Here is a 27,507-nt window from a genome sequence, read left to right as displayed (position 1 = left end):
CCCAGAACTCTCAACAGCCATGGGACCCTGGTGACTCGTAAATCTTCTTGGGTACTGGCATTGGGTGCCCGCCAGGATTCTTTGGAACAGCCTGGCCCAGGTGCTTCATTGCTCACGTTCAATCCTTCCCATGCCCAGATGTGCACACAGTGAAGAGCACCAGATTCACACGAACAAGTTAATGACCTTCCCTAAAACATCACATCAGCCACCATGACCACAATTCGGAGCACCTAACCCATTACCAACTGATAGATATATGATCAGATTAAAATGCTTATTCTTACCCTTTTGCTCCCATTACATATTTCACTTTTGAGGGTTAAAGATGTGCCTGAAATAATTCTTAACTAATTTTAATAAGCTTTTTTTTTACCTATGAAACTTTTCTCGTGACTCTCCAAATTACTCTGATTCTCTTCTGCTGGGGAAATATGTTTTTTTCCACACAATGTATAACATATATACTCATAACCACTCATTGTATTTGTCTTTATACATGCCATTGAATATATGTCACAATTTTTCCTTCATATCTAACATAATTAGTTCCACCTGCTTCTTAGTCTTCCTTTTCTTACACACTTTCAAAATTTAATGCCCCTAAGGTTTGTTTTTTTTGTTTTTATTTTTGTTTTTTGCCACACCAAAACCTCCCTTTTTGAATGAACTTCTAAGTGCTATTTCAGTCTCCAGAAGGCCTGGCAAGCTCACACTCACCCCTCATCACAAAGGAAGGACACTTTTGCCCCCAACTCGAGATTAAGTGGAAGGACCACGCGGCCATTCGGAAGTTGGTCCAGGAAGTCGACACATGATTTCACTGCAGAAAAAGGAAAACAGGGATGACACAGGCAGGTGGAGAACAAAGCCCAGCCCAGGCTAAAAACTTCAAACCACACAAGAGTGTGTACGCACCCACACATCTGGGCGCTGCAGGGCTCCAGTCCCCCTGGGGTGTACAGAGCAGAGTGGCAGGCCCTCTGAGGTCATAGCCAGGCTCACAACTGTAGAACACTTCCTGCCCAGGGGACAAGCTGGCCTTGTCAATGAGGGTGTGCTCACCATGCAGGATTTGTGGAGGTGGCTGACATACTGGGGAAAGAGACCCAAGTGCTGTGAATTGTATGAGAATCCCTTTTTCTCAGTGGCAAACTGAACAACACAATCATACTATAAGTCTCTCTCTATTTTTTCAAGATCTTGCTGACTAACACCCTATTTGATTAATGGCAACGAAAGAGAGAGAGAGAGAGAGAGGGAGAGAGAGAGAGAGAGAGAGGGATAGAGAGAGAGGGGCAGCGATTTGTGATTCCACCCATGGATGCACTCATTGGTCACTTCTCCTGTGTGCCCTAATGGGGGTTGAACCTCCAACCCTGATGGATGGGGATGACGCTACACTGAACTATCCCCCCACATAATGAATTCTCCTGATCGGAGCTGACAGACAAGGGAAGGGACTCACTGAAGCTGTAGGCTTCTGCTGGTGGAGCAATAAACACAGTTATTCACACAAGCACACGGAGCTTACCACGTTCCCACCCGTCTAAACAGTGGGAACCCTACCTGGGCCTTCCGGCCTGAGGGGTGATCAGTCTCTCCTTCCACCTCAAGGGTGGGCCTGTTCTTTGGCACAGGTCCCCGGGGCACTTACCAGATAGGTGCCTTCCCAGATTTCAGCAGTCGCACCCCACCAGCTTGGGTCAAAGAGCAGTCCGGGGGCCTAGCCCGTTTAGCCCAGGATGTCCAGGACCCGAAATCACTGGGTGCATGCCTCCTTAACACCACCGGGCCCCACCAGCCGCCCCAGGGCCACCTTCACTGGAGGCAACAGCCTGCTCTCCTGAGTCATTTCTGGTCAGGGAACCAAAATGTTACAGAAAAGACAACTCAGAGGGCTTCGGGGTTTGTGAAGGGGAGTTTTATTCACTCATGTGGACCCAGAGGAGACAGATTCCAAATTCTGGGCTCTGAGATCAGGATGGGGCTGCTTATATTCTTGTTGCAAAGGCAGAAGGAGGTGGAGGAAGGAGTGCAGCTGCTGAAAGTGGGCATACAGAAGCAGAAAGCGGGGGTTAGCAAACGACCTTGAGATAACTGCTTATCTGGAAATGGCTGCTGTTCAGCTCCTATCTAAGAATGGCTACTGCTCAGCTATGTCCTGTCACAATATTAGTAACAGTTTTCTGGGACCCTATATGTGATACATATATATATATATACACATATTGGGTGACACTGTGTATACTCACATCTTATTCTCTGCCTTTCTTTATTTGCTTAATAACATATGAGACCTTTCCATGTAAATACATAAAGATCTACCTAAATCTTTATAAAGGCTGAATTCTCTTGTACAGTCACCTCATTTAGTGACTATTTTCAGATTGTCCTTACCTCTGAGTTTATATATTTATAAATATATACATAAAACCATGTTTTCAAATAATTTTTTTAACATGCTAATATAAAATTGATTTTGTTCTTCACTAAGTAAATAAATAGCTAATTTTGATAATAAAATGTTTCTCAAACATTCCAGCTACCCTAATTTTATAACAGAAATTCAGATTTAGATTGTAGCAATAGCTTAAGCCCAACTAAATAAAAATTAATAAAGACCACACGTGTAAACTCATTTGATTTGAAATGTTATGATTGGGAAGATGACTTGGGAAACTACTCGATCACTTCAGAAAGTGTTTATAGAGTCACATAGAACAGGGTACCATTTTTGCCAGGGTGCATAGCAGCTATTTACAGATGAGTGTTGAGTCCGTGGGGTGTAATTTTGCTAACAGATCTCACATGTCTTCTCATTTTAACATTAATTCAGATATATGGTTTAAAACCACACAGTTCATAAAACCAGCACTAACTCTGGCCCCCAATCCTGTGAGACTTATTCAATTCAATTATTAGGTATGTTCAGTTACTTTTTCTGATCATAATTTAAAACATTTGTTCTATTCATGCCTGTTGAATGAACATTCATATCCTTTACAACTAAAAAAATGCCCCGGGGAAATGATCATTTTCACCCTGGCCATGATTCCACCCTAATCTCCATCATTCACACATCAACACTGTTCTTCCTTCAGAATGACACGAAACTTCTGAACCTTGCACAGAAATGCAAGGACCCACCCTCCCAACTCAGTTTAATTTCCTTTTTACTCACCCCTCTCACAGACTGGTAGTGGTGTTGGTCCCCATTTTGTATTTGCTCGGCACCAAACGGTCTGGTTTCCTTTCATGGTGAAGTTGGTGTTACAGGTAAATGTCACAGAATCACCATGTCTGTATGGTGGCCTAGATACTTTATTTTTGTGTCCCCCTGGTACTATGGGCTCAGGGCAAGTAGACCGCCTGTTGAAATATTCACATATAGGAGCATCTTTATCCCAGGTTCCTTTCACTTGGTCTCTACTAATACAAACAAGGCTTCTTTCTCCAATGAGGCGGTAGTTAGGCAAACACCTGTACCTCACGACAGTATTAATAGGTACAGGGACAGAAATATAACTAGTATGACCATTTTTGATTGCAGGAGGACGGTCACAAGAAATCCCTGAAAATTAAAAAAAGAAAAATAAATACATGGTGTTATTGATTGTGACAACAAAAAGATTCAAATTTAGATTAAAGGTCCAAATATAGGATATGCCACTTTATGAAAAACAGAATTAGAAATGTGTATAATTTATTTTTTACTGATAGTCCTACTGATACCAAAGAACCTAAATTCTTACCATTCACTTGGTCCTCAGCAAACAAGTCAATATAGAACCCATAGGTATCATCTTGACCAAACAATGACAATAAAACATATTTATTAAATAGTTCTGAGTCTAATCAATTTTAATAAAACAAAGGCAAACAGCACATGAAATTACATGCTAATGGCATGCTAATCACATGTGGGGGCACCATGGACTAATGAAATGTGGGCTCAGGTGACCTGGTTTCAAATCCCCACTGTCATTCAATAGCTGAGTGACTTTGGGCAAGTCTTACCATCTCTAAGTCTCAGTTTCCTAGTGTATCATATAAATCAAGCTACTTCATAAGGTCATAACTGGGACCCAGAGAGACAAAAGACCTGAAATGAGCAAGTACAACACCCGGAATGTAGAAATTATTTGATGCCTGTTTCAAACACACAACTGGGGCTACAAGTGGTGAAAGGACATTCTGTTCCTCTACTAAAGATACTGCAGCCTCACTACAGTCGTTTGTCATCCTTTGATGTTGCATCCTTTTGAAAACACTACAGGAAGTAGTCAGAGATTTGGAATAATGAACTCATATCCTTTACGTTCTTGTGCGAGTATTAATTCTTTATAGCTGTGTTGGTATATACACACATTTCCTCAGTGAGTCCCAGAATGAGGGAAAAGTGCCAACCTGAGAACTGCTGGTTGATTTCCATTTAGCTCTAAGAGTTGCTCATCAGTAGAGGAACTGGAATAAGGACACGTGGCCAAACCATTTCACCACAGATGTGCTACTCAGTTACAGTGGGGTAACTTTCCAGAGTCTTTTTCTTAATATAGATAGAATACTCAATGAATATGTGGCGAACTGAATACTCTTCATTTTGGTCAGCACTCTAGAATATGCAGAAGAGTGGCGTGTCCATGTTCAAAGTACATACACAGATAAGATGTTATCATTGATAAATGCATGATAACATCAAAAATGAAGAGGTAAGATTCGTATTTCTTTTTGCTTCTACTCACATTCACAGACAGGAAACTTATTATTCCAGCATACTCTCATCCCTTCTGAGACACACTGACTAGAAGATTTGCCACTTCACTGGTGCCTTAAACAATAAGGGGTAGCAAATCATCACCAGAAGAAATGAATTCTCAATTGCATGGAATGGATCACATGTCTCAAACATGTGGTATTAATGAGCTTGGTTTTTAAAAGCATTTAGGCTTAAGGAAAAAGCCCAAGATTGTTTATTAATCAGTTCAGCTATGTGATGACTTCAGACCAGGTGGACACAGAGAAAAAGTCCTAATGATTATAAATTTTTAAGTGAGTCAACTGTAATAGTATGAACAATAAAATATTTTAAGAGGAAAAATTCTCCTTTTTCTCCTTGGCTTCCAAATTTCAAGATTCTCTTGGCCTCAAGAGAAGGAACAAATCTCAGTTTTGAGTGACAAAAATATCAAAGATCTTTCCCCTAAGCTCAACCCAAAGAGCCCCTCTTACTAAATGCCCATCATCTAATCATTCGTCATAATATAGCCTAACTTTAGACCTCAAACTCTGCTTTTTCAATGATAGACGGATAATTCTGAGTTTTGGTTGGTTATGCACAATACATACACTTGAAGAAAACCAATAGCATTTGGTTAATAACAGAAATCGTAGTGATAAATGGTAAAGATCAGGAGGGAAAGGACTAGAGGGAGGGAAAAACAGTAACGGTCTTTGGGATCACATACTGCAATGCTTTGCTGTAAGTTATAGATCTCAATTCAGGCCCTGTCACCTCACACTCACTCCTCATTACAAACAAAAGATACCTCTCCCCCAGGCTGGAAGGTAGGAAAAACCACTACCTGGCCGTTGAGAAATTTTTCTAGAATGGCATCACATGATTCCACTAGGAAAAAAGAGACGGAGCTGGCACATGAAGAGTCAAGAAACAGCTGATTTTCCTTAAGATGGAATTGAGCTTCAGGCACCTTCACATTTGGGGGCTGTATGGCTCCAGGTTCCCAAGGATGTACACTGCATAGTGTTAGCTCCAATGTGACTGTAGCCAGGCTCACAGCTGTAGGACACTTTCTGTCCAATTGCAAAGATTTCCTTATTCCTTTTGTTATAATTACCACAGTAGATATGTGGAGGTGGTAGACACCCTGAGAAAAGAACTGGACCAGAGGCCTTTTATTTCTGAAATAAGAGCTTTCTTCTCTACAACCTAATCCATGTTGGGGTTAGCAGGGGTGGGATGAAAGTGGTTGTGTCATTTCTCCTAAATGTAAAGCAAGGAGTCCTTTGGTGATGTGGAGTGGGATAACATCCTATCGTTTTTTTAGACATGATGAAGCATGCAATCATCTGCTTTCTCTCTCTTGATCTGTACCAGGAACCATTCCATCCACTCATCATTTTCTACTTATGTAGCTGAAATGATCTTGGTTATCCTCTCACTAATATTGTAGTTAAGGGAACCAAACTTTGGTAATACATTTTAATCACCAAAATCTACCTCAGTTTCCCACTCCCCAAACCAGTTGATAAAGGTTCTGGGCCTTGTATGTGTGTGTGAGGGGGTAGATCTGAATGTTGCCAAATTTTTGTAAGTCTTATATTTTTCAGTAAGAGTAGGGGAGAAAGAGAGAGTGGGGGAAGAGATTCAACCTTAATTTAGCCTTATTACAGAAAGACTACATTTTTCAATATGAGAATATAGAATGCCTACAGGTTTTTTGGTTTTTTTTTTTGAGTCAAATTCTGACATCAGCCAGTTTCTCCCCTTGGCATGGCCAATAAGATTGAGAATTCATTTTATCCTCATTTAACTGAAATTGAATATCATACATGCTTTAGAAAAAATTTTCTGATCACTGGCTCGGGTACTATTTGCTTTTTTTAAATGTCTTCTAGATTCCCCAAATTAATGTAGCTCTAACACACTGCAGACTATAGCAAGTGCCCTACCTCTTCAACATGTAAATACTACTTTCAAAGTTTACTTTCAAATTCTTAAACCAGGATAGCCCCAACTGCACTTATTATCTTTACCTCTTTTCCCCACACCTACCACTTTTCTATTCAACCAAAAGTATCATTTTACTTGTAGATCACCAAATTTTCATTCCAAGTCATCCTTGAAACACCTTGGAAGTGGAGCATTCCATGAACTTTTTAATTGGCACCATACCTTGTTGCCGACTTTCATGGTAAAACCAGGCTTACCCTTAAACATCATGGTATCATTTAAGAAAATGAATGTCTATATGAATGTCCATAATTCCATTTTCAATTTCTCGAATTAGGCATTTGACTATTTTAATACACTGAGGAGGAGAGCTGCTCCAGGTGCCAACTTCATTGCCCTTGCTGGTTCAGTATATTGACTTCTCACCCACGAGGTCAAACAGCTTTTTTCCATTCTGTCCAACATAGCACTGATAAGTCACCACTACTCCATAGTAAAAATCCTCTCTACTGCTGTTATAAAAGTGCCCATTAAATATGTCTTGGGTGACTCATAAGGAAAGGGTTTTTGGGGGTTAGGTGTGAAAAGAAGACATTTAAATGTTACACTTTCAGGGTATTTTGTCCAACCAATTCAGTGTACAATTGATCAATTTTTGTTGAAAATGAATATCCTTATCTCAAAGCTATTTAATAGTAAGTAGCAAAGTAGAACGATGCATTGAACTTCCCTGATGTAAACTCAAAAAACTATAGTATGGTCAGTAGATCCAATGCCAGAATATAGATAAACTGTTATAGGAAACACCTGGCATGACTTTTGTTTGCATGGAGTGAAGTTAGCAGTGTGTGATCTCACGGTATAATTTAGACTTCAGTCCTTATTCACTATGAAATAACTTGTCATCAAAGGGGAAGTAATCAAAGGGAATTGGAAGAAGATAAACAAACTACAGCTTTGTGCCCAGAACTTTCCAATCCACATGTAACTTTCCTGAGTACAAATTTTGATATGTAGGTGCCTAATTTCCCTCTAGAAGAATACAAGAGGATTTACCTAGCATGTAAAATAAAGGGATCATTTCACTCACATTTACATAAAGGCATGACCTTATTCCACATTACAATATTATCTAAGATAATATTATACATGAAGCAAATGTGTCACTAATGAATTGATATTGAAATTACAAAGACCCTGGCCAGGTAGCTCGGTTCTTTAGACAGTCATCCAGATTTGCCCAGACTGTGGGTTCAAACTCCAGTCACAACACTTATGAGAAGCAACCAATGAATGTATAAATAAGTGGAACAACAAATCAATGTTTCCCTCCCTCTCTCCACCATCCTCTCTCTCAAATCAATTAAAAAACTCCTAAAGACAAAGAGATGAGTGATCATCTCTCAGCTAGATGTACACTTCAGCAAAGCTTAGTTCTTTGTCCACTGAAAGAATGGCAAAGGATGGAATATCATGTATGACAAGTATCAGTGATGGACTAAGGACTCATACAAAAGATTAAAGAATCTAAAACCGAGTAAAATTCGCCTGCTGGCCAGAAACACTGGAGATTTAAAATTGGAGGAAGGGTAGCCCAAGCTACTTTCTCTTCCAGGTAACCTCTCTAGTGGATAATCCTGAAAGACAGTCTCTAGAGCAGATGAGGTAGGCAATTCTCTTTTTGCTTCTCTGTTTTAAAAAGTAGGTGGCAATTACTCAAAGCCCTTTTTGAAGATAGATGGCTTCTGGCTGAAACAACTGCTGTGAAACCCATATACCCTGGAAATGTCTCCTGCCAACTCACCCTTCTTTATAAGAATATTTATTGGCCCAAACTTGATACTCATGTGTGAAGACAGAGGCATGAAGGAGTTCTCTAGGACTCACACATGATTTGCCTACAAAGGAAAACAAAACAAAACAGGATTTGGGACTAAGATTTGGGAAGCCTTTTGTGTTACAAGTCCCAACCTGACTGAACTTTCTGATTAGCTTGTTCATGTTTATTCAAAGACATTTATGACATTTATTAAACTTCTGTCTTCCAAGGAAATGAATAGTCAACTCCAGAACAGTAATTGTGTAAAGCATATACTCTATATTTGTGAGTGTGATGCAAACATTATTTGTGGTCAACCATAATTATAGTATTTATTTTTCCTTTTTATATTCACTTACTGTGATTACCAAATCTTATGGCTTAAAGGAAAAAAAGTAAATTTATCAGTCATTTTTTCCTTTTTGAAACTCATTCTTTATTCCCTGCCCTTCATTCAGTTGGTCACCAAATTTTAGTGACTGATTTCAGAAATTTCCAAACCTACTATTTTTTAAAATTTTATTTTAATCATTGTTCAAGTACAGTTTTCTTTCCTTTACTCACATCCCAGCCCACCCACCCATCCCTTCCCACCTCCCTCCCATTTCCACATCCCCCTAGTTTTTGTCCATGTGTCCTTTATATTTGATCCTGTAAACCCTTCCCATTCTCCTCTGCTATTTTATCAAGGCTATTATCTCTCATTGGATCACTGAGGAACACAATTTACCTTTCTAACTCTGGTCTCCACTGGTCTCCATCTTCTATGCTCATCTTCCCCTGGGCTCATTATCTTTCAGAAGCATGGTCCTGCCACTACCTACATTTAAAAACTTACAACAAAACAAACAAGCAAACAAAATATAACCAGAGACATTGAAACAAAGAACAAACTAACAGTAACCAGAAAGAAGCAGGGAGAGGGATAATGGGGGAAAGTAGGGAAGGACCATCAAGGAACACATAGAAAGGACACATGGACAAAGCCAAAGGGAATAGATTTGAGGGTGGGAGGCAGGGGGCATGGTGGAGCATGGTGACATGAAAATGGAGGCAACTATACTTGAACAGTAATAAAAAAATCACTCTTCCATGTGCAAAAACAAATGAAAAACACCTTACAATGATTTGTCATTTAGATTGGAAAAATATCATGTCCTTTCACAGTTAAGTTCCAATCTACTTAATCAACTACTCTTGTTCACCATGTACCTTACTGCAACCACTCTGAATTTTCCTATTCTCCAAAGACATCATGTTTTTCATACCTTTATGCTTTTGCATATGCTGTTTCCTGTACCTTTAATGCCTAGGTTTCCCCAATTCTTATAGATAGCATTTATTACTAATTTCTCTATGATCTCATAAATTTATCTCTGTTTTTTAAAGACTTCGTTTATTTATTTATTTATTTTTTAGAGAGAGGGGAAGGGAAGGAGAAACAGAAGGAGAGAAACATCGGTGTGTGGTTGCCTCTTGCACACCCCCTCCTGGGGATCTGGCCCACAACCCAGCATGTGCTCTGACTGGGAATCAATCTGGCGACCATTTGGTTCTCAGCCCGTGCTCAATCCACTGAGCTACACCAGTCAGGGCTATCACTTTGAATAAATGAAATTACATCAGAGTACAGTATTTGTTTAAAAGCCAGTCTTTACAATTAGTATAGTTCATCATAGTAAGGGACTAGCAGACTTTCATGATTCTCTCTAGCCCCATCATCTAGCATAAAGCTTCATACCTAGTAGTTACTAAAACAAAATCTCTTGAATTAAATGGGGTAAGAAAGAAGTGAAAATAATTAGCTTTGCACACTAACTTCTAACCTCATTCTAACACAGTACAGAGAACACAGAGAAAGTCATGGAGATGACAGGTAAGCAGGGTGGGCCAGCTGTGGGGATTTAATTTCAATACTCAATGCCCTTAAGAACACATGGAGCAACCAGGAGCCCCCTTCATTGAGATGACTTACTAATTTGCTGATCATTTATCATGAGAAATAACAGGTTAACTCATAGAGATATACTAATAGATCCAAAGATGCTTCTATTACAAAGATCACTCAGATTCATAGTATCGCTGAGCATCTGGCCACTTGGAGGTCTTCAGACAGATAGTAAAGAATGACCTTTTGCTATTACCCAGGAAGGCATTCATATTCCCAAGATGTCCCAACAGCAAACTCAGGCTGATCATTCTGAACTTCAGGCTTAGCAAAAGGATATGTTGGCAGGAACTTACACTGACCTAGAGACAAAGACCACAGGAATATCAGGAGAGAGGCTAAAACTTCTACCCTGCTTCTGTTTTGTCACCAATTACCCTGACAACTTTTACTTTAAGAAAGTAAACCTAAAATGGGGCAGTAATTTCTGGGACAAAGTACATCCTTCTTGCAGTATGGGTACATTTATAGAGAAATAAGCTCAGGACTTCAAAGACATTTTAGGATAGACTTTAGAGGAGGAGATAAAGAAAATAATTATTCATAAATTCCTTAAAGACCCTGGAGTTGATTCATCTTCTTAAAACCTCATGAATAAAAATTAAAACCTTATAAATAAAAAGTGTTCTGGGATAGCACTAGAAACTAAAGTATACCAGAAACCTTTATAAATAAAATCACACATGATTTCTAAAATTACTTGAATGAATTAGCATTGCTACCTAAGTCATTAAAGCTTTAGGTCCTAGCAATAAGAAAACGTGCTTATTTATTATTCTTCATTATTGTATTCAATTAACTAGAATGGGGGAAGAGACTCAATCTTAATTCTATTGCATAAAGGCTACATTATTTAATATGAGAATGTATAGTTCTACAGTATTTTGAATGAAATCAGACATCATCCAGTTTCTTCCACTGTCATGACCAATAGGATTGAGAATTTAACTTATCCTCATTTAAATAAAATCTAAACATATATATGTTTTGGAAAAATGCTTTGATCATTAAGTCTGGTACTACCATCTTTTCCATTCTTTTCCTTTTTTTTTTAAAGCAACTTTTCCATGATCACACTCAGTTTATGACATAGTCCACATTCCATGACTAATCTACATGGGATGTACAATGTTGGCTTTATCCCTCTAAAGGGTCATTCCAGTTTCACAAATTCCCATAGCGTGGCCTTAGGCCCTAAATTGCCTGAGGCCCTAACTGAGATCACAGTGATACTTAGCTTCCTCTTTTGCCCAGTTCTAATTTTTCTTCCTCATTCCTATAAATATCGAGCATAAGACCACTTCCTAATAACTGTGTTATACAATAACCCTGTCTCACCACTTTTGTCCTGGCAACCTGACATGTGACAGCTACAAACAGGGTGTGGAGCAGTGGGGCCTTCTCCATTTTCACCTGCAGATGGTCCAGTGACTAGTATGGATTGTTCTAACAAGGAATAGTCCATTAACTGCAGAACTCCAGGAAAATTGTGTTTGGAATACATACACTGTCCGGAACTTTTTAATGTTGTTGCAAACACCATTTCCTCACTTATTTTCTCTCCATAAGCTTCTGAAGATTTTGAAAATACATGGTAAATTTATACCTCAGATTATTTAAACATCAGTGGAAATGCAGGAATTTCTCTGTAGAAGACTACAGTAGATTCTACTTGATATATGAAAATTATCCTGTCATGGCTAGTGTGGCTCAGGGATTGGTTGGATTGTTGTCCTGTAGACTGAAGGGATGCAAGTCGAATTTCCAGTCAACACACATGCCTACTTTGCAGGTAGATGAATGCAGGAGGCAAACGAAGGATTTCTCCCATGTATGTCTCTCTCTGGTTCTCTCTTTCCCTTCATCACTCTGAGGAACAATTTTTTTTCTGATTACTCAGTCCATACCAATTTTTCTTATTTCTAATCTAGTAACAATCTGTACTTGGAAATTTGCCACCTATCTCTAGGCTTCTACTCTTTCCTGGTCTACCATGAAGTCTTATCTTCCTAATAAGTTCATGCATTTCCTTTTTTTTCTGACACTACAACTAATTTTTAAGACTGTTTTGAATTTCTCCCATGAGTTCCCTAAATGAAAAAAATGTATCAAGACTTCAGAGTTCTCACTAAACAGCTTAAAACATTATTTTTCCCTTGCACCTCCCATCCCTTTCCTCTTTGGCAACAATAGCTTGTTCTTTGTATCTATTAGTCTGATTATTTTTGTTTTGTTGGTTCATTTTTTGTTTTGTTTTGTTTAGATTTCACATGTAGGTGAAATCATAAGGTTTTTGAATTTTTCTGTCTGAGTCATTTCACTTAACACAATGCCCTCTAGGTCCATCCATGTTGTCCCATGTGGCAAGATTTCATCCTTTTTTATTGCTGGATAATATTCCATCATCTATAATTATATAATAAACATATACACATATAATTATATAATCAATATTCCATTATGTACATATTATCTTTATTCCTCTAGAGATGAAAAGAAAACATACATCACTTCCATATCTTAGCTATTATAAACAGTGCTATGATGAACATAGGGGTTCATATATCTTTGTGAATTAATGTTTTTTTTATAAATATCCAGAAATGGTATTGCTGCATTGCATAGCTGCTCTATTTTCAAATTTTTTTAGGATTCTTCATACTTTTTTCCATAGTGGCTGTACCATATTACAATCCCTCCACAGTGTATGAGGTTCCCTTTTCTCTACGTCTTCACCAGCTCTTGTTATTAGTTTTTTTATGATAGTCATTCTGACAAGTGTCAGGTGATATTTCACTGTAGTTTTGATTTGCATTTCCCTAAAGATTAGTGATGTTGAGCACCTTATCATATGTTTTCTTTGGATAAATGTCTATTCAGGTCTTTTGCACATATTTCAAAAATTGGATTATTTTTCTTCTGTTAGGTTTTACTAGTGTCATATGCATTTTGGATATTATCCCTTTAACTGATATTTATTTTCAGTGCAAATATTTTCTCCCACTATGTAGGTTTTCTTTTCATTTTGTTGATGATTGCCTTTGCTGAAGAAATTGTTTAGTTTGATGTAGTTCCACTTGTTTTAAAGATTTTATTTATCTTTAGAGAGATGGGGAGGAGAGAGAGAGAGGGAGAGAAACATTGATGTGAGAGAGAAACACTGATGTGAGAGAGCAACATTGCCTTTCACATGTGCCCTGAACAGGACCGAAAATGCAACCCAGACATGTGCCCCAATTGGGAATTGAGCTGGCAACCTCTAGGCTTGCCCAGCCAATGGAGATACACTGGTCAGGGCCTACTAGTTTTTTTTGTTTTTTTTTTTTGTTTGTTTTTGTTTTTGTTTTTTTTTTTTGTTTTTTGGTTAATGTTGCCTTTGCTTTTGGTGTCAAATCCAAAAAAGTCATTGTCAAGACCAATGTGTAGGTGCTTACCCCTGTGTTTTCTTCTAGGAGTTTCATGGTTTTTGGGTCTTATGCTCAAGTCTTTAATATACTTTGAGTTGAGTTTTGTGTATATTGTAAGATAGGGGTTCAGTTTTATCAATGCCATTGATTGAAGAGACAATTATATAAACTGGGTTTCTTTGTCAGAAATTAATTGACCATATATGCATAGATATATTTCTAAGTGCTCTCTACTGTTGCATTGATCTGTATGTCTGTTTTCATACCAAGACCTTGCTCTTTTGACTACTAAACCTCTCTACTATAGTGTGAAATCAGAAAACATAATGCCTCCTTACGATTTCTTAACATTGCTTTGGCTGCTTTGGGTCTTTTGTGGTTTCATACAACTTCTGGAGTTGTTGGTTATATTTCATGAAATATGTCATTGGAATCTTGATAGGGATTGAATTGGTTCTACAGATCATTTTGCATAATATGTACATTATAAAAATTAAAATTTTTGCAATTCATGGGCACTGTTTCTACCTTCTCAGCTGTACCTCCTGCTCAACTCATCTTCTTAGACTTAATCCACTCAACATCTCCTCTATGCTGCCTTTTCTGCTTCCTCCAGGGAGGCAGAGACCAATCCTCTTCTCATGGACTCTTCTGTGCTTGTATTTCTCTGATAATTAGCACATACTTTTGCATTTAATAGTTCACATGGCTAACTTCACTCATCCATGTGGCCATAAGACCTAGCACAATGTGCCCCTCATAGTAGCTATTCAAAAAAATTTGGTACTCAACAGTACCACTGCTATCATACAGAAAACAATGGTGAAGATATTGTAATGAATATAGCATTAAAAATAACGAGTTTAAACTTTATGTGCTGGAGAAGAATGTGGTTATCAATTTCTTTTGTTGTCTATCATTTAGTGTTCTAGAAACCTAGCAATTGACAAGGTAAGAACTTCTTTCTTTGCATTGTAATATGGAGACTAAGGAAACTGAGAAACTATTGCATAAGTACTTGTTGATCTTGGCTTCTTTAATTTGAAAGGAAGAAAAGACCTAAAATAGGCAATAGAGACCATCCACAGAAAGAGATTTTAAGTTTTGTCCAAGAAAGCATCCCTCTCTGGAAGAATGAGACTGGTCCCAAAATTTTACAAATATTCCTTTCTGTGATGTCAAACTATTTGGCAAATATTTCTGAGATGCAAGCCTCCCCAGCACAACACTGTCTATTTACAAAGTCTCCTCCTGAGCTGCTTCAAGTGAAATGTTTACTTTTTCATGTATTTTTTCTGCAGGGCACACTGATTTCTCACTTTTACTCTCTAAGTTTTATTTTATGCTATTTTCCCTAATGACCTGCAGTATTATTCTTGTTCTTTTTCTCTAGAAAATAGAGCCTGTTTTATTTTATTTTCTCAATTATACTTGGCATTCATTATTATTAGTGCAGGTGTACAGCATAGGGGTTAGACATTTATATAATTTACAAAGTGATCCTCTTGACAGGTCCAGTACCTACCTGGCACCATCCATAATTATTAAAGTATTATTGACAATACTCTGTATGCTGTACAATACATCCCGTGACTATTTTACATATTTACCGTTCAGCCTTAACCTTCTACCTTGTCTTTCCTCCTCTTCATTTCTAGTTTTGTTACCTTTCACATTGCTTCCTATTCACTTTATCTATTTTCATATATTCTAAACAGTGTTTATAGTTTCCTTCAATTTCTAGTGTTTAGCACAATCTTTATTTTTTTAAATTCTCTTCATTTTCTTCTTACAATCACTGTTCTTATTCTTTCACTCCCCCATAAATGAAATTTTTAAGTGATCAATATCAAGAAGCCTGGAGTAACTTGAACCCTGCAGACAGACTCAAGATAAATGGGAAAACAGAGCCTCTCTGACTCCCAGTTGGTTTTGCCTTAGCTTGTTAGATGCTACAGAAAGCTCATTCCAAGCATGGCTCTTGGAAGAAATTTTCCCCTCAAAGCAGGAGGAATATTTTTCTGCCTGATTTCTAAGACCCAGCTGTATTTTATACTTAATATTCTGGCACTTAATATTTCTACAAGAGCACTGACTCTGAGGTAAAAATATTGAGCATTTGGAACCACAAGTGTGACAAGACACACAAGATCTCTAAATTCTAGTGGAGAATAGACAGAAAAAAGAGTTTTGGAAGAAGAGTGACTGCAAGTTAGAGGGGATTTGAACTGGGGTGTGTGTGTCTCCCTGAGATAATTTGGTGAGAGAAGGTCCTTGAGGGGGTAACATCATCAGTGAGTCTGAAGGATAAGGAGCCAATTATGCAAGAGGCGGCAGGAGAATGTTGCCACACTGAGGGACAACAAGGGCAGAAGCCCCAAAGCAGCAGAGTTTAGCCTGTCTCATGAGCAGAAAAGTCTTCCTTTGACCAGTCATTTGTTAAATGCTGTCAGAGACTCATGCTCCTTCCCTCCAGGGCACCTGTCTAGGGTTATAACATACCAGTATTATGGTTTGGTTACTGTCTGCCAGTTCCAATAAATTTCAGCAGATGTTAATGGATTGCCTACTATGTGCCTGGATCTAACAGTGGGCAAAACACAGTCCCAGCTTACATTCCTATATGTGTGCATGTGTGCACGAGTGCAGAAATAAACTGTGAAACAGGGATCATGAAAATTGGAGTGGTTTGGTATTGTTCACCAGTGTGGCCCCCAAACCAGCATAGGACCTGGCACATAAAAAGGCAAATACTGACTGAATGAATTCTGCTAAGGACAGAATGTGGCATACAAACAAACTGTATATGTAATGGAATCCTATAAGTAATTGGGGCATAAAAAGAGAGAAAAAATATATCCTCAAGTGTTAAAAATGGTTGTCCTGTGCTTGTGTACATTTTGTATAAGTATGTCTTTTTTGGCATACACACACACACACACACACACATATATTAAAGTACACATTTGATTCAGTGAAGCACAAAATAAGCTTAGTGGAAGGGCCTTCAGCTTTAGTTTATGAGCCATAGGGAAAACTATATTAACAAATTTTTAAGGATACTAATTTCTCATTAAATTTGGCTAGTGATGATTTTTAGGTTGTTTTGCATCATCCCTCAGATAGAACCAACATAATGAAAAAAAAAGTCAAAGCCATTTGGTGGTAGAATAGAATACGATACCACCTGTCCTGGATAGGAACACAAAGATGATTCCATGGCAGGAAAAACAAAACAAACAAAGAAACAAACAAACAAACCAACCCCACTAGGCTGACAAGCAACCTATTCCCTGTATGTACAAAAAGCACTGCACACTCTTCCAAAACTCTAGCTTGGGAACCCAGGGCCTTCTATCAGGCCAGTTCTATACACACAACATGCTCTTCCCAGCCCCATACAAAACAAGCAGCGAGCTTCCTTGCCCTACTGGTGCCCTGGACACTTCCACAAAACACACTCCAGGCAACACCCACTTGGTATACTTCAGCCCAATCTACTGGGGCACAACAGCACACTCACCAAGGCATCACCCCGCCTCAGCCACACAGCCCAAACCCTTCTCATGGGCACACCACAGGCCTACTAACATTCCCCACGCATGGGGGCACTCAAGAGCAAGTCCCTCCTTTGAGCACAAGGTCCCTCCGCCCTTCCCATCCTGATTTATTCAGCCCCAAACACCTGCAAGCTTCAGCTAGGGACACAGCTTAGACATGGGCAAATACCTGCGGTGCCCAGAGTCCGCCGTGGCTCGGGGCGACCACCAGGCAATTTTCACCTTGGGTATTAAGGGGTTTCCACCGCCCTAGATCCGTTCACAGAAAGACCTGGGTATCTCTGGCCCGCCTTCACCCCAGCCCCGCACCATCCGGAGGGACCAAGCCCTGCGCCTCCAACCTGACCCTCCAAACGAAGCTTCCCCTCCTTTGGCTCCGGATTGCCTGCTCCCTGACCTGCTCCAGTTCGACCCCGGAGCTACACCCACGCCAACCTCCTACCGAAAGATGTGGGTAACAGGAGCATTAGAGCCACCAAAATGATCCCAACGAAGCTCCAAGAAGAAAAGGGACTCTTGGGGAGGCAGAGAGGTGTCTTTTGCCTTCTGCTAGACGCCATCATTTTCTGAGAGATCAGCAGGAAACCTCAGAGCCAAGGAGCAGGTACCTCACTGAGTCAAGTTATGGCACCCTGCACACCCCAGATTCACAAAGTGTCAGGCACCAACCACAGGTGGGCGTGTCCTGGGCGGGCATGGGAAGAGGGCAGGGCTAATGGGGCCTCCTGAAAGGAGGGGCCTCTGCCTTGGGGTAGTGCTTAGGTCTGGACTGGAAAGGGCCTGGCCTGGCTGATTTGCCCACTGCATTCTCAACACCTGATGTGCAATAAATTACTCTGTCCCCTATTCCCTTGAGAGGACCCCTGGGAAGGAAAACTATGAAGCAACACTGCGCAATTAAGCATATTAAGCCTCAATTCCATGGGGCCCTTGCCCTTCCAGAACTAAATGTTTCATTGAAGATGATATATACATGCATGAAAGAATATAAGGACCAGGGTGTACTAAGCAGCAAATTTTTGGAAGGAAGGAATATCATTCGAGTTAGCATGGGTGGGACTTGGTTAGGTCATGTAGATATTGAGAACTTTTTTGATGAAACAATCTTTTAATGCTGGTAAATTAATAATGAGCAAGATTTACTGGCAGGGTTGGGAGTCAACCTGTATGACTAAAGAAAAAACAAAGAGTAATGTGATTGGTAGTAAAGAAAAAAAAATTGACCTTTTCTTTGTATTAGTTGCCAAAGAAAAATGACATTGACCAATGGGAGTAAACATTTTGAGGGGACCAGCACCCTAAGACTTTTATTTTAATTTTTAACATAACTTTACCAAATGTGAAATGTTTTTAAATGGAGATGGATTTTAAGCCACCAGTTACATTTTAGAGCTTGTCCTAAAGAAATAATCAGAACTGGGAGCGATGATGTATAATTTCAGAAAAAATATGAACCCTAAATATCTAATAATAGTATTAAGGAACTGGTGGTAGGTAGCCTTGTGGGATGGAATTCTATACAACAATCAATGTCGAAAATATCAGGGTGAGAAACTATAATATATTCAGAAGTAGGAAAAAGCAGAATCAAATTTGTGTATAACTTTTGATACCCTTTTTATTGCAACAAAAGCAGTTTTTGGTTTTCTGTGTTGACTGATCTTATATTACATTTGGAATCAGGTAAAGAAAAATGCTTAGCAATATGACATATACATCAGCATCTCATTTATCCATGCAATGGTGGGGGGTAGAACCTGTATTGCAGAGGGTTACAGAATGAGAGGGTGGGGAGGAAATGAAGGCTGTCAGTACAAACGTCGAATGCTTCTTCTGGAATTAGAAAACTTTATATGTATTTAAACAGTTCTGTGTGTGAGATGAGCCAAAGACTTTATGGATTAAAAAACCATGGAATGTCCACTTCCTTTCAGACCAACATAATATTCGAGCTCTTCACAGAGCACTCAAGACACTAAATGTGGAGGTGATGTATAAAATAAACACCTAAATATCCATGATTGTAAAATTAGATACTCCATGGTGACACAGAATAAAGGAGGTATAATTAAGGAGACACTGAATAGAAAATCCAACGAAGGGAAATTATTGCTTCTCTTCATTCTGACAGTAATAAAATAGTTATATAACAGAAATGTTTAGTGGCTGAGTGTAGGCACTTATTTATGAAAACAGAGAATCTATTTACCCATCTCCACAGCCATCTGTACACTATGCCATATGCCAATTATATCTCAATAAAGTTTTAGACGCCTTTTCTTCTATTTATAGGCTTGAAAATAAGTTTATTTTTCTTGTGACAAAATTCAAAAGATACAGAAAAGCATGATTAGTGCTTTGTTTCCTAGTTATAGGTACTTGATTAGGTCCAAGGACTGAAGTTTAATTGCAATTTTTTTTCAATCAATGAAATTTCCACACTAGGTGTTCATCAGGGCATTCTTAATATAATTGAGAGTTTTCACATTGATTGCTTCAACTTTTGTCGAGTTAACTAAACCGAGGAGGCTCCATTTGCTAGGTTCCAAAGCTTGCTGCCTGTTTGTCTGGACAAGCTCCATGCCTCAGGAATGGAGCTTTCTTGCCTTTTTTTCAGTGCCCAGACAGTTCTAGGCCTGTAGTAGATGTATAACAAATATGGATTTAATACTGAATGAAACAAATGGGTGTTGCTGTTAAGTGCATTTACCATGCCTCTGCCAGTCTTTCTTGCATCAGCTTACCAGATGCTAAAACATTCTGAGAGATTTTTATTTGACCAATTTTAGACACTAAAAGCAAAGCTGAATTTGTCTCTAAAAAGAATGAGAGATATGACTGTCTGCTTCCTGAAAACCTTCCTGAATTAGGCTAGCGAGCTGACTTATGAAGTGAAGCTAATATCTGTCCCTCAGCCTTGAGAACATTTTAGTGACTAAGCTCAGAGGACAGTATTGACAGTGAACTTCCTAAGGTCCTCACAAGGAACTCAAAAGAGTCAAGGTTTTGAGAGGAGCAGAGTAAAAACTCATGTTTCCTCTAGCTCCTCCTAAAGATTCTGTCAAACTGCCAAAGAGAAGAAAATGGCAAAAATGCATGAATACCTGGTTTTGAGCAGTGTGGTAGATCTCTTGTAAGGTTTTATGAACTGTGCTATGATGTAGTTGGTGGTTGGGGATGTCATTATCAGAGTCTCACTTCTTTAAAATAAAACAATGTTAGATAATTATTGGCTCCTAAATTTGTACATTTACATGATGCTTTTCAATGCCCTGGTGAATTGCAACTTAGGTGTTTGTGAAAACCTGAAAGAGGATGTCTAGACAGAAGATACACTGTCTTTTTTGATGTTGGCCCTGGGAGCCATGCCTCCTCTGTTGTACTTGGTAAGCATCTGCCTGCCAAAAGCTGTTACCAGCAAGAGCATTGCTGTGGTATGCCACACCCAAAGCAGGTATTCTGAAACCAATCAAATAAAGGAAGAAGGGCATTTCTCAGATGGAACACACTTATTTGTCCCTTGGCAATGAACCCTTTAAAAAGTAAATATATTGCAAAACATATTCCATAAGTAGATTTTCAATGATAAAGCATGTTATACCTTTCTTATTATAATAGTGGAAACAGAAAATTTCTTTTGAGCATTGTGGTCTTAAACTAACTTACATCTCACATCTAAGTATACAAAATGGCAAAAAGAAAGTTAGATTAGCATTAGAAATAGCTTTGGAGAGTAACCGTTTCAGCTGCTGCTTTCAGATCAAAAATGTGAGGGCAGAGGTTAACAGAATTGCTCAATAATATAATTAGGTAGACAATATGGTATTTTACACATTGTTAGTATGTATGGTAGTTTCCACAGAAAAGTGATGTTTAAAAATATCTCACAAATTTTTAACAATTAAAAAGTCACAGGCATCAGATATTGGTTAATGATATTGTTCACCAACCTACTCCATTCTGGGGTAAACAAAAGAATTTAGAATTTTTTCTTACAAGGGAATTTTTAATTCTAAGCAAGGCTCAAACTCAAACAGTTAATTTCTAGTCTTCCTTTAAAAGATACTTCTACTGAAACCTGAGAAATAATAGAGATCTGCTCAAGTTCCAACTCGCAAACCATGATTTCCTTTTTGCATATTTATGGTTTTGTTTTCCATGATTTCAGCCACCCATGGTCAATCCTGATCTGAGCATACTAAATGGAAAACCAGAAATAAACAATTCATAAGTTTTAAATTGCATGCCATTCTGAGTATCAATATGAAATATCGAGTGATCCCACCTGGAATGTGAATCCTTCCTTTGCCCAGTGTATCTACAGTATATGCTCCCTGCCTGCTAGTCACAAAGCAGCATGTGGCTTATTAGATGGACTGTCATGGTATCACATGCTGTGTTCAAGTCACCCTTATTTTACTTACTTATGGCTCCAAAGTGCAAGAGTAGTGATGCTGGCAAGTTGACATGCCAGAGAGAAGCTCTGAAGTGCTTCCTTTAAGTAAAAAGTGTAAGTTTTCAACTTCAGAAAAGAAAAGCAATATCCTGAAGTTGCTAAGATCTAAGTAAGGACCCATCTTCCACCAGTGAATTATGAAGAGGGAAAAGAAAATTTGTGCTAGTTTTGCTGTCACACCTCAAACGGGAAAAGTCATGGCCACAGTGTGCAATGAGTGCATAGATAAGATGGAAAAAACATAGTACATATAGGGATCAGTACTATCCACAGTATTAGGAATGCATTGCAGATCTTAGAATGTATCCCCCACAGGTAAAGGGGGCATTACTCTTTTCAATTGTGCCGTAGTGTGAAAAAGCCACAGGCAATAGGTAAATGACTGGATAGCTATGTTCCAGTAACACTTTATTTACAAAAACAGTTACTTTTTCGTTCTGTAATTTCTAATATTCACGTCTATGTTGTGTGCCACTTTGGGTTGTAGTGTCATTTCCCATCACACCTTTATCAAGGTCTGGGGATTTACTACACAGCAGCTTGGGGTAGGACTACTTGAGTGGGTGGAATGAAGGGATAAGACATGGTAACAAGCTCAAGAGGAGGAGGACAGAAAGGAGAGAGCCTTCCTAGGAGATCAGGTGAGAGACAGAGGTCAGTGAAAGTGGGAAAGCAAGGGAAGAAGTGAAGTGAAAGTTCCCACGGGATCCTCAAGAATCCTGCACAATTAAGGGAAGCTGGGGCAGTTGGAGGCACACCCAAGTGGCAAACATTTGGGTTCCACAAGGAAAAGTAAAGCTTTCTACTTCTCAAAGGTTCATGGCATAAACAAGCAAAACTACAGGAATGTTTTGAGAACCAGTGCCTGTGCACAGCACTGACAGAGTCCTCACCCCAGATCACAGAGACAACAGTTACCCAAGAAAAGCAACAACAACATGACGTTTCCAGCTCCTGAATACTTCTAATCGTCTTTGGTATCAGTGACCTACCTGGTGCACCATCATATTAAAATCCTGCTTCCATTTTCCATATTTGAGTTTTTAAAAACCTTTTGAGTTAATTTGAATATTAGGTACCTGCTATGTTCCTGATTTGTTTGCAAACTTTGTGTATGATCACAGCACCCTTCTTGGGGATGTAAATGAACATTCACTTCTTTAAGTTCTTCACCTCTATTATTGTTAATTGGCAGTGGAGAAAAAGGTAGGAAAATAATTTAATTACGTACATTTCAGGTTTGAAAAAAGGAGCTGGTGGCTCCTTTTGTGAAATTTCTGCACAATTAGAGCACAATTTGCCTCAGGTTTTGGGTATCTTTGTAAGGCATCTAAAAAGAAAAATGTAGCCAAGTCATACTTTTCAAGACTAAGTAAAACCTTGGATTAGAAAATAATACTAAAACCATCCTATATGTTGTGTCAGAACTCTAAACTGCTTCTAGACAAATGCTCATCCTGTTAAACAACACATTTCCCTATTCCCAAAGTTATATTAATTAGTAAATACTGCTCAACAAGACTGCGGCATCAAGTTTCATAATATAAATGGCTTTGCACTGCAATTGAACACAAGGCTTCCTTTTCCCCTGATAGTGAATATACATGTTCTGTGTTTTGTGGAAGACCTATAGTATAGGAAGTAGCAGTTGTTGTCATGAAGATAATGAGAACTGACAGCAAAAGAAATATGTAATCACTTAAATCTTAAGTATAAGTTGTGTATAGCTAATATTATCTGACACTCATCATAAGCAATGCACTCTGTTGAGGTAGGAACTACTATTACCCCTACCTTCTAGGCAAGGATAATAAAAATTAGAGAGATGAAGCATGTTTTCCAGGGTTTTAAAGCTGGTAAGAGAGTGTGAACACAGGTCTTACTTGTGTAAATCCCATGGTCTTACATGATACACTATGCTGCCTCTTTCAGGGTTATTTAATGAGCAATTCATTTTAGATAAATGAATTGATAAATAATGCCAGCACCTTTATTTCAAGCATGCATTACTACTAGGGATTTAAGAGTGGAAGCACAAAGAGGAAATGTATGCTACCACTTTCCACTACTTCCTCGTTTCTTACTGTTTACTCTCTCATGTAAAATAGATGAGGACCTCACCTCACTTAAGACAAAAAAGAAAAGTGTGAGTCAGGAGCCAAAGTTTTCACAGGATGAGGAAAGGCAAACTTGAGATCCAGTATGAGGAAGGAGGGGGTTGTACATCCAGGTGGTATGGGCTTCCAAGGAGCAGTGATTCTGTGGTGAGATAAGTAATGGTCTGAAAGTTGTCTTGGATGATGAGTTATATATGGGGTGTGAGAGAATACAACCTCAATGAGTACATAACAGTGGGGAATTACAACAGTGGTTGAAAAATCCCATACTAATCAAGTAGCAATTATAGAATGGGCTGTATTTAAGACTCATAGAAAAATTATGTATTAAAAATTTCCTTATGAGTCTTTTGTAGACATCAGCAGTTGCAGTTCCTCCCTGACCTAGGAATGCCCCTGACCACAAGAACTGGACAAGTGTCAGCAATTTATATCAGAACCAGCAGAAATGTAGCCTACACATACTGCTCTTGAACATCTGCCGTAAAACTGTGGATAGAGCAATACAACTACGTGATGACACACACAGGAGGGAATGTTGAAAGCACCAGAGAGCAGAGCTGAGAAACTTCATGTTGCCAGAAATTCCTTTGTCTCCCTCTTCCCATGGTTCCCCTGAATGATCTAGCCAGGGCACCTGAGATGGTAAGATGGTTTTGGAGGCATGAGCCTGCCATCTTCTCAGATTGTTGACTCCTGAATAAACCCCTTTGCTTCTCAACTAGAACCTGCTTCATGGGGTTGGCTTTTGTGGTAGTGGGCAGCCAGACCTGTGGGTTACTTTCCCGGTTTGAAGTAATGTTGAATGAATGGCAGTCTAGTTGGTTCATGGTCATTATGAGAGATTGCATACTGTTCTACAGAAGGATATTGGCTTAATATACCCAAATAGTTAAAACAAATCCAAGTACATAGAAGTGGGGATGGAAGGTTTATAAGAAAGGGATCAAAAGAAATATTCCAGCTTTATAGTATATATAGTTCTGGGTACTGAATTTTCTGGAATATAGATTAAGAAATGTGCAACTAAAATTATCAATGGAACAGCTGAATGGGTTCAGGATTTTGAGTCAGATAACTGGAAATAAAAGCTTAACTCTTAACAACTTCCTACTGGTTTGATTCTAAGCAAACTGCTGAATTTCTCTGAATTGGTTTTCTGTGCTTTGGAACAATGTTGTTGTACTTACCTACCTCTTAGGGTTGCTTTGCATACCAAAGAAGACAATAAATAGTAAAACTATGTTAGCTGTTGCTATTTGCATGACTAATGTTGTCTACTGCACAAGTAGAGGTCAGAAATTATTAAACAAAATTATTTTGAGTGCCTATAGGTGGTCCCTGCTCACAGGGAGAACTACATCAGGGAAGGGAGATGGTGAGGTGTGTGGTGGGGACCAAAAACATTAGAGATAAATTAATAGGAGTGGGAAATTCAAAGAAGCAGGAGGAAGTGACTAGATTATTTGCAAAAAGTTCAGCTGTGGCAGTCTGCTCTTAAAAATTTACATTGGTGCATTTTGTGAAATCTTAGACCTTCAGTTTTTATAATGCTTCTTTAGGGGACTGCATTTCTTTAGAAAACTGTTCAGCTATATTTATAAGCTGTTTTTCACTGGTATAGAATTTGTTAAGCTTATAACATTGATATCTTTGATTTTGATCTCACTGATTTTATTATTGTTAAACCAACTAATTCAAAAACTGTGTATCTTTGCTTCCCAATCAAGAATATTTCTTTATTTAGATCTTAATCCTCCCAAGGTATTTGTAAATTTAAAGGTAAATGGTGTTTAAAAGAGAGTTTATTTATTTACTTTTAGAGGGAGAGATTAGAGGGAGAAAGACAGGGAGAGAAACAGTGATGCAAGAGAGAAATATCTAAAGTTGTGTTTTGTATGCCCCTAACTGGGGTTTGAACCCAAAACCCAGGCAATGTGGCCTGACTGGGAATTGAACTGGTGACCTTTCACTTTGGGGAATGATGCCCAACCAACTGAGCTACATCAGCCAGGGCTAAAAGGTAAATGGTTGTAATAAAATATTTATTTTTTTATATAACCAATGCAATACCTCAATCCTTCCATACTGGTAGCCTGAGATGTGTGGACCAGTGGGGCACACTCTCTGACTGTTAGCTCCCTGATACTGTCTGTGCACCAAGGCAGGAGTCTGGAATGTCTCAGCATAAGTGGGACACCAGCTGCCTCATTGACATCTTTGGGAAAATTCCTTCTACCATTTTCTCTTATCTAAAACTCGAGTCCTTCTTAAAATTCTAACCTTTTAAAAGGAGTGTTCTTAATATGGTATATATTAGTGTGAATACTTCTCTTTGCATAATGTGCTTCAAAGGCCTTCTTTTTTTTTTTTAACATTTTATTTATTTATTTATTTAGAGAGGGAAGGGAGGGAGAAAGAGAGAGAGAGAAACATCAATGTGTGGTTGCTGGGGGCTGTGGCCACCAACCCAGGTATGTGCCCTGACTGGGAATCGAACCTGCGACACTCAAAGGCCTTCTTTATAAAAATTACTACATCTGTTTTATGATGTAGTAATTTGTTTATGATGTTCCAATTTGTTTATGTAGTGCTTTTATCTGAGGTTTTCATTTACTTCTCTTTGGCTTCCAAGAGGAGGCAAGTGTAGTAAGAAACATTTTCTATGAGAATATGGCTATACTGACCCCTTTTTGCACTTTAGAAGCATCCAACAGGAAACAATGATGAGTATAATAAAGAAGATCACACCAAAGAATGTGCCTAGGCAGTAAAACAAGGTGATTAAATGCATGGAAAACACAATCCATACACTTTCAACTCTATCTTAATAATTAGTCTTTCTAGAGGTTGCCAGTGATTTTTTTAAAAAATGCAACTAAATTCTGGTTTAACAAACACTGACACAGGCTTACCTTTAAGATTCCCCTTCTGCTGCTTGTTTAATCAAGGACAGTAGTGTAACAACCACAGGATTATAGATAGGAGTGAGCAGAGCAGTGTTGTAACCTTTAGTCCAACAGCAGCCTTTCAACAAGTATGTGAGAACAGTGCTGGTGCTCCTGGGCTCCAGCTCTCCAGGGCCCTGCACCACAAGTCTCTTGTATAAGGCCTGAGGCAAGAACTATTATATACCACAGACTCTAACAACTCCCTCTGAAGCAAATTATCATGACTCTTCCTCTCACATACACAGGTTACAGAAATGGGCTTAGAAAACTGGTCTTTGTGGTTTCCAATTTGTGCAAGTGGGCACGACAATCATCCCAAAGAATATTCCCAGGTTGTATTCTCCATCTACAATAAAATTATATGAATGACTGGTCATTTGTAATGGTTCACAGCTAGTATAGAAGCTTTTGCAGAGAACACTCACCCTATACACGTGTGAGGATGCCAGTTCTGTCACACATGGCCTGAGTTTACCACTATTTCCTTTCTGAATGAAATCACAATGTAAGATATTTTGATCTCTCTTTTTACCTTTCATTCATTATAAGTGTGTA

General features: G+C 38.7%; 2 protein-coding genes across 2 annotated transcripts in view; both read right to left on the bottom strand.

Moving 5' to 3' along the window:
* LOC114512110 (complement receptor type 2-like) overlaps positions 1 to 1,855 on the bottom strand; it is a 60,287-nt gene extending 58,432 nt beyond the window's left edge. Inside the window, 3 exon segments of the mRNA XM_036015744.1 lie at positions 721 to 823; positions 919 to 1,095; positions 1,792 to 1,855. Coding sequence (XP_035871637.1) covers positions 721 to 823; positions 919 to 1,095; positions 1,792 to 1,855 — 344 coding nt within the window.
* Positions 1,856 to 3,136: 1,281 nt separating this feature from the next.
* CR1 (complement C3b/C4b receptor 1 (Knops blood group)) overlaps positions 3,137 to 27,507 on the bottom strand; it is a 251,622-nt gene continuing 227,251 nt past the window's right edge. Inside the window, 6 exon segments of the mRNA XM_036014974.1 lie at positions 3,137 to 3,574; positions 4,746 to 4,831; positions 5,527 to 5,629; positions 5,712 to 5,888; positions 6,841 to 6,977; positions 6,979 to 7,234. Of these exon segments, the coding sequence (XP_035870867.1) occupies positions 3,177 to 3,574; positions 4,746 to 4,831; positions 5,527 to 5,629; positions 5,712 to 5,888; positions 6,841 to 6,977; positions 6,979 to 7,234 (1,157 nt within the window). The 3' untranslated portion in view covers positions 3,137 to 3,176.

The sequence above is a fragment of the Phyllostomus discolor genome, chromosome 14 (assembly GCF_004126475.2).
Source record: "Phyllostomus discolor isolate MPI-MPIP mPhyDis1 chromosome 14, mPhyDis1.pri.v3, whole genome shotgun sequence".
NCBI classification, from domain to species: domain Eukaryota; kingdom Metazoa; phylum Chordata; class Mammalia; order Chiroptera; family Phyllostomidae; genus Phyllostomus; species Phyllostomus discolor.
The sequence above is the reverse complement of the archived record's forward strand: the minus strand, read 5'-3'. Positions and strand labels throughout refer to the sequence as shown.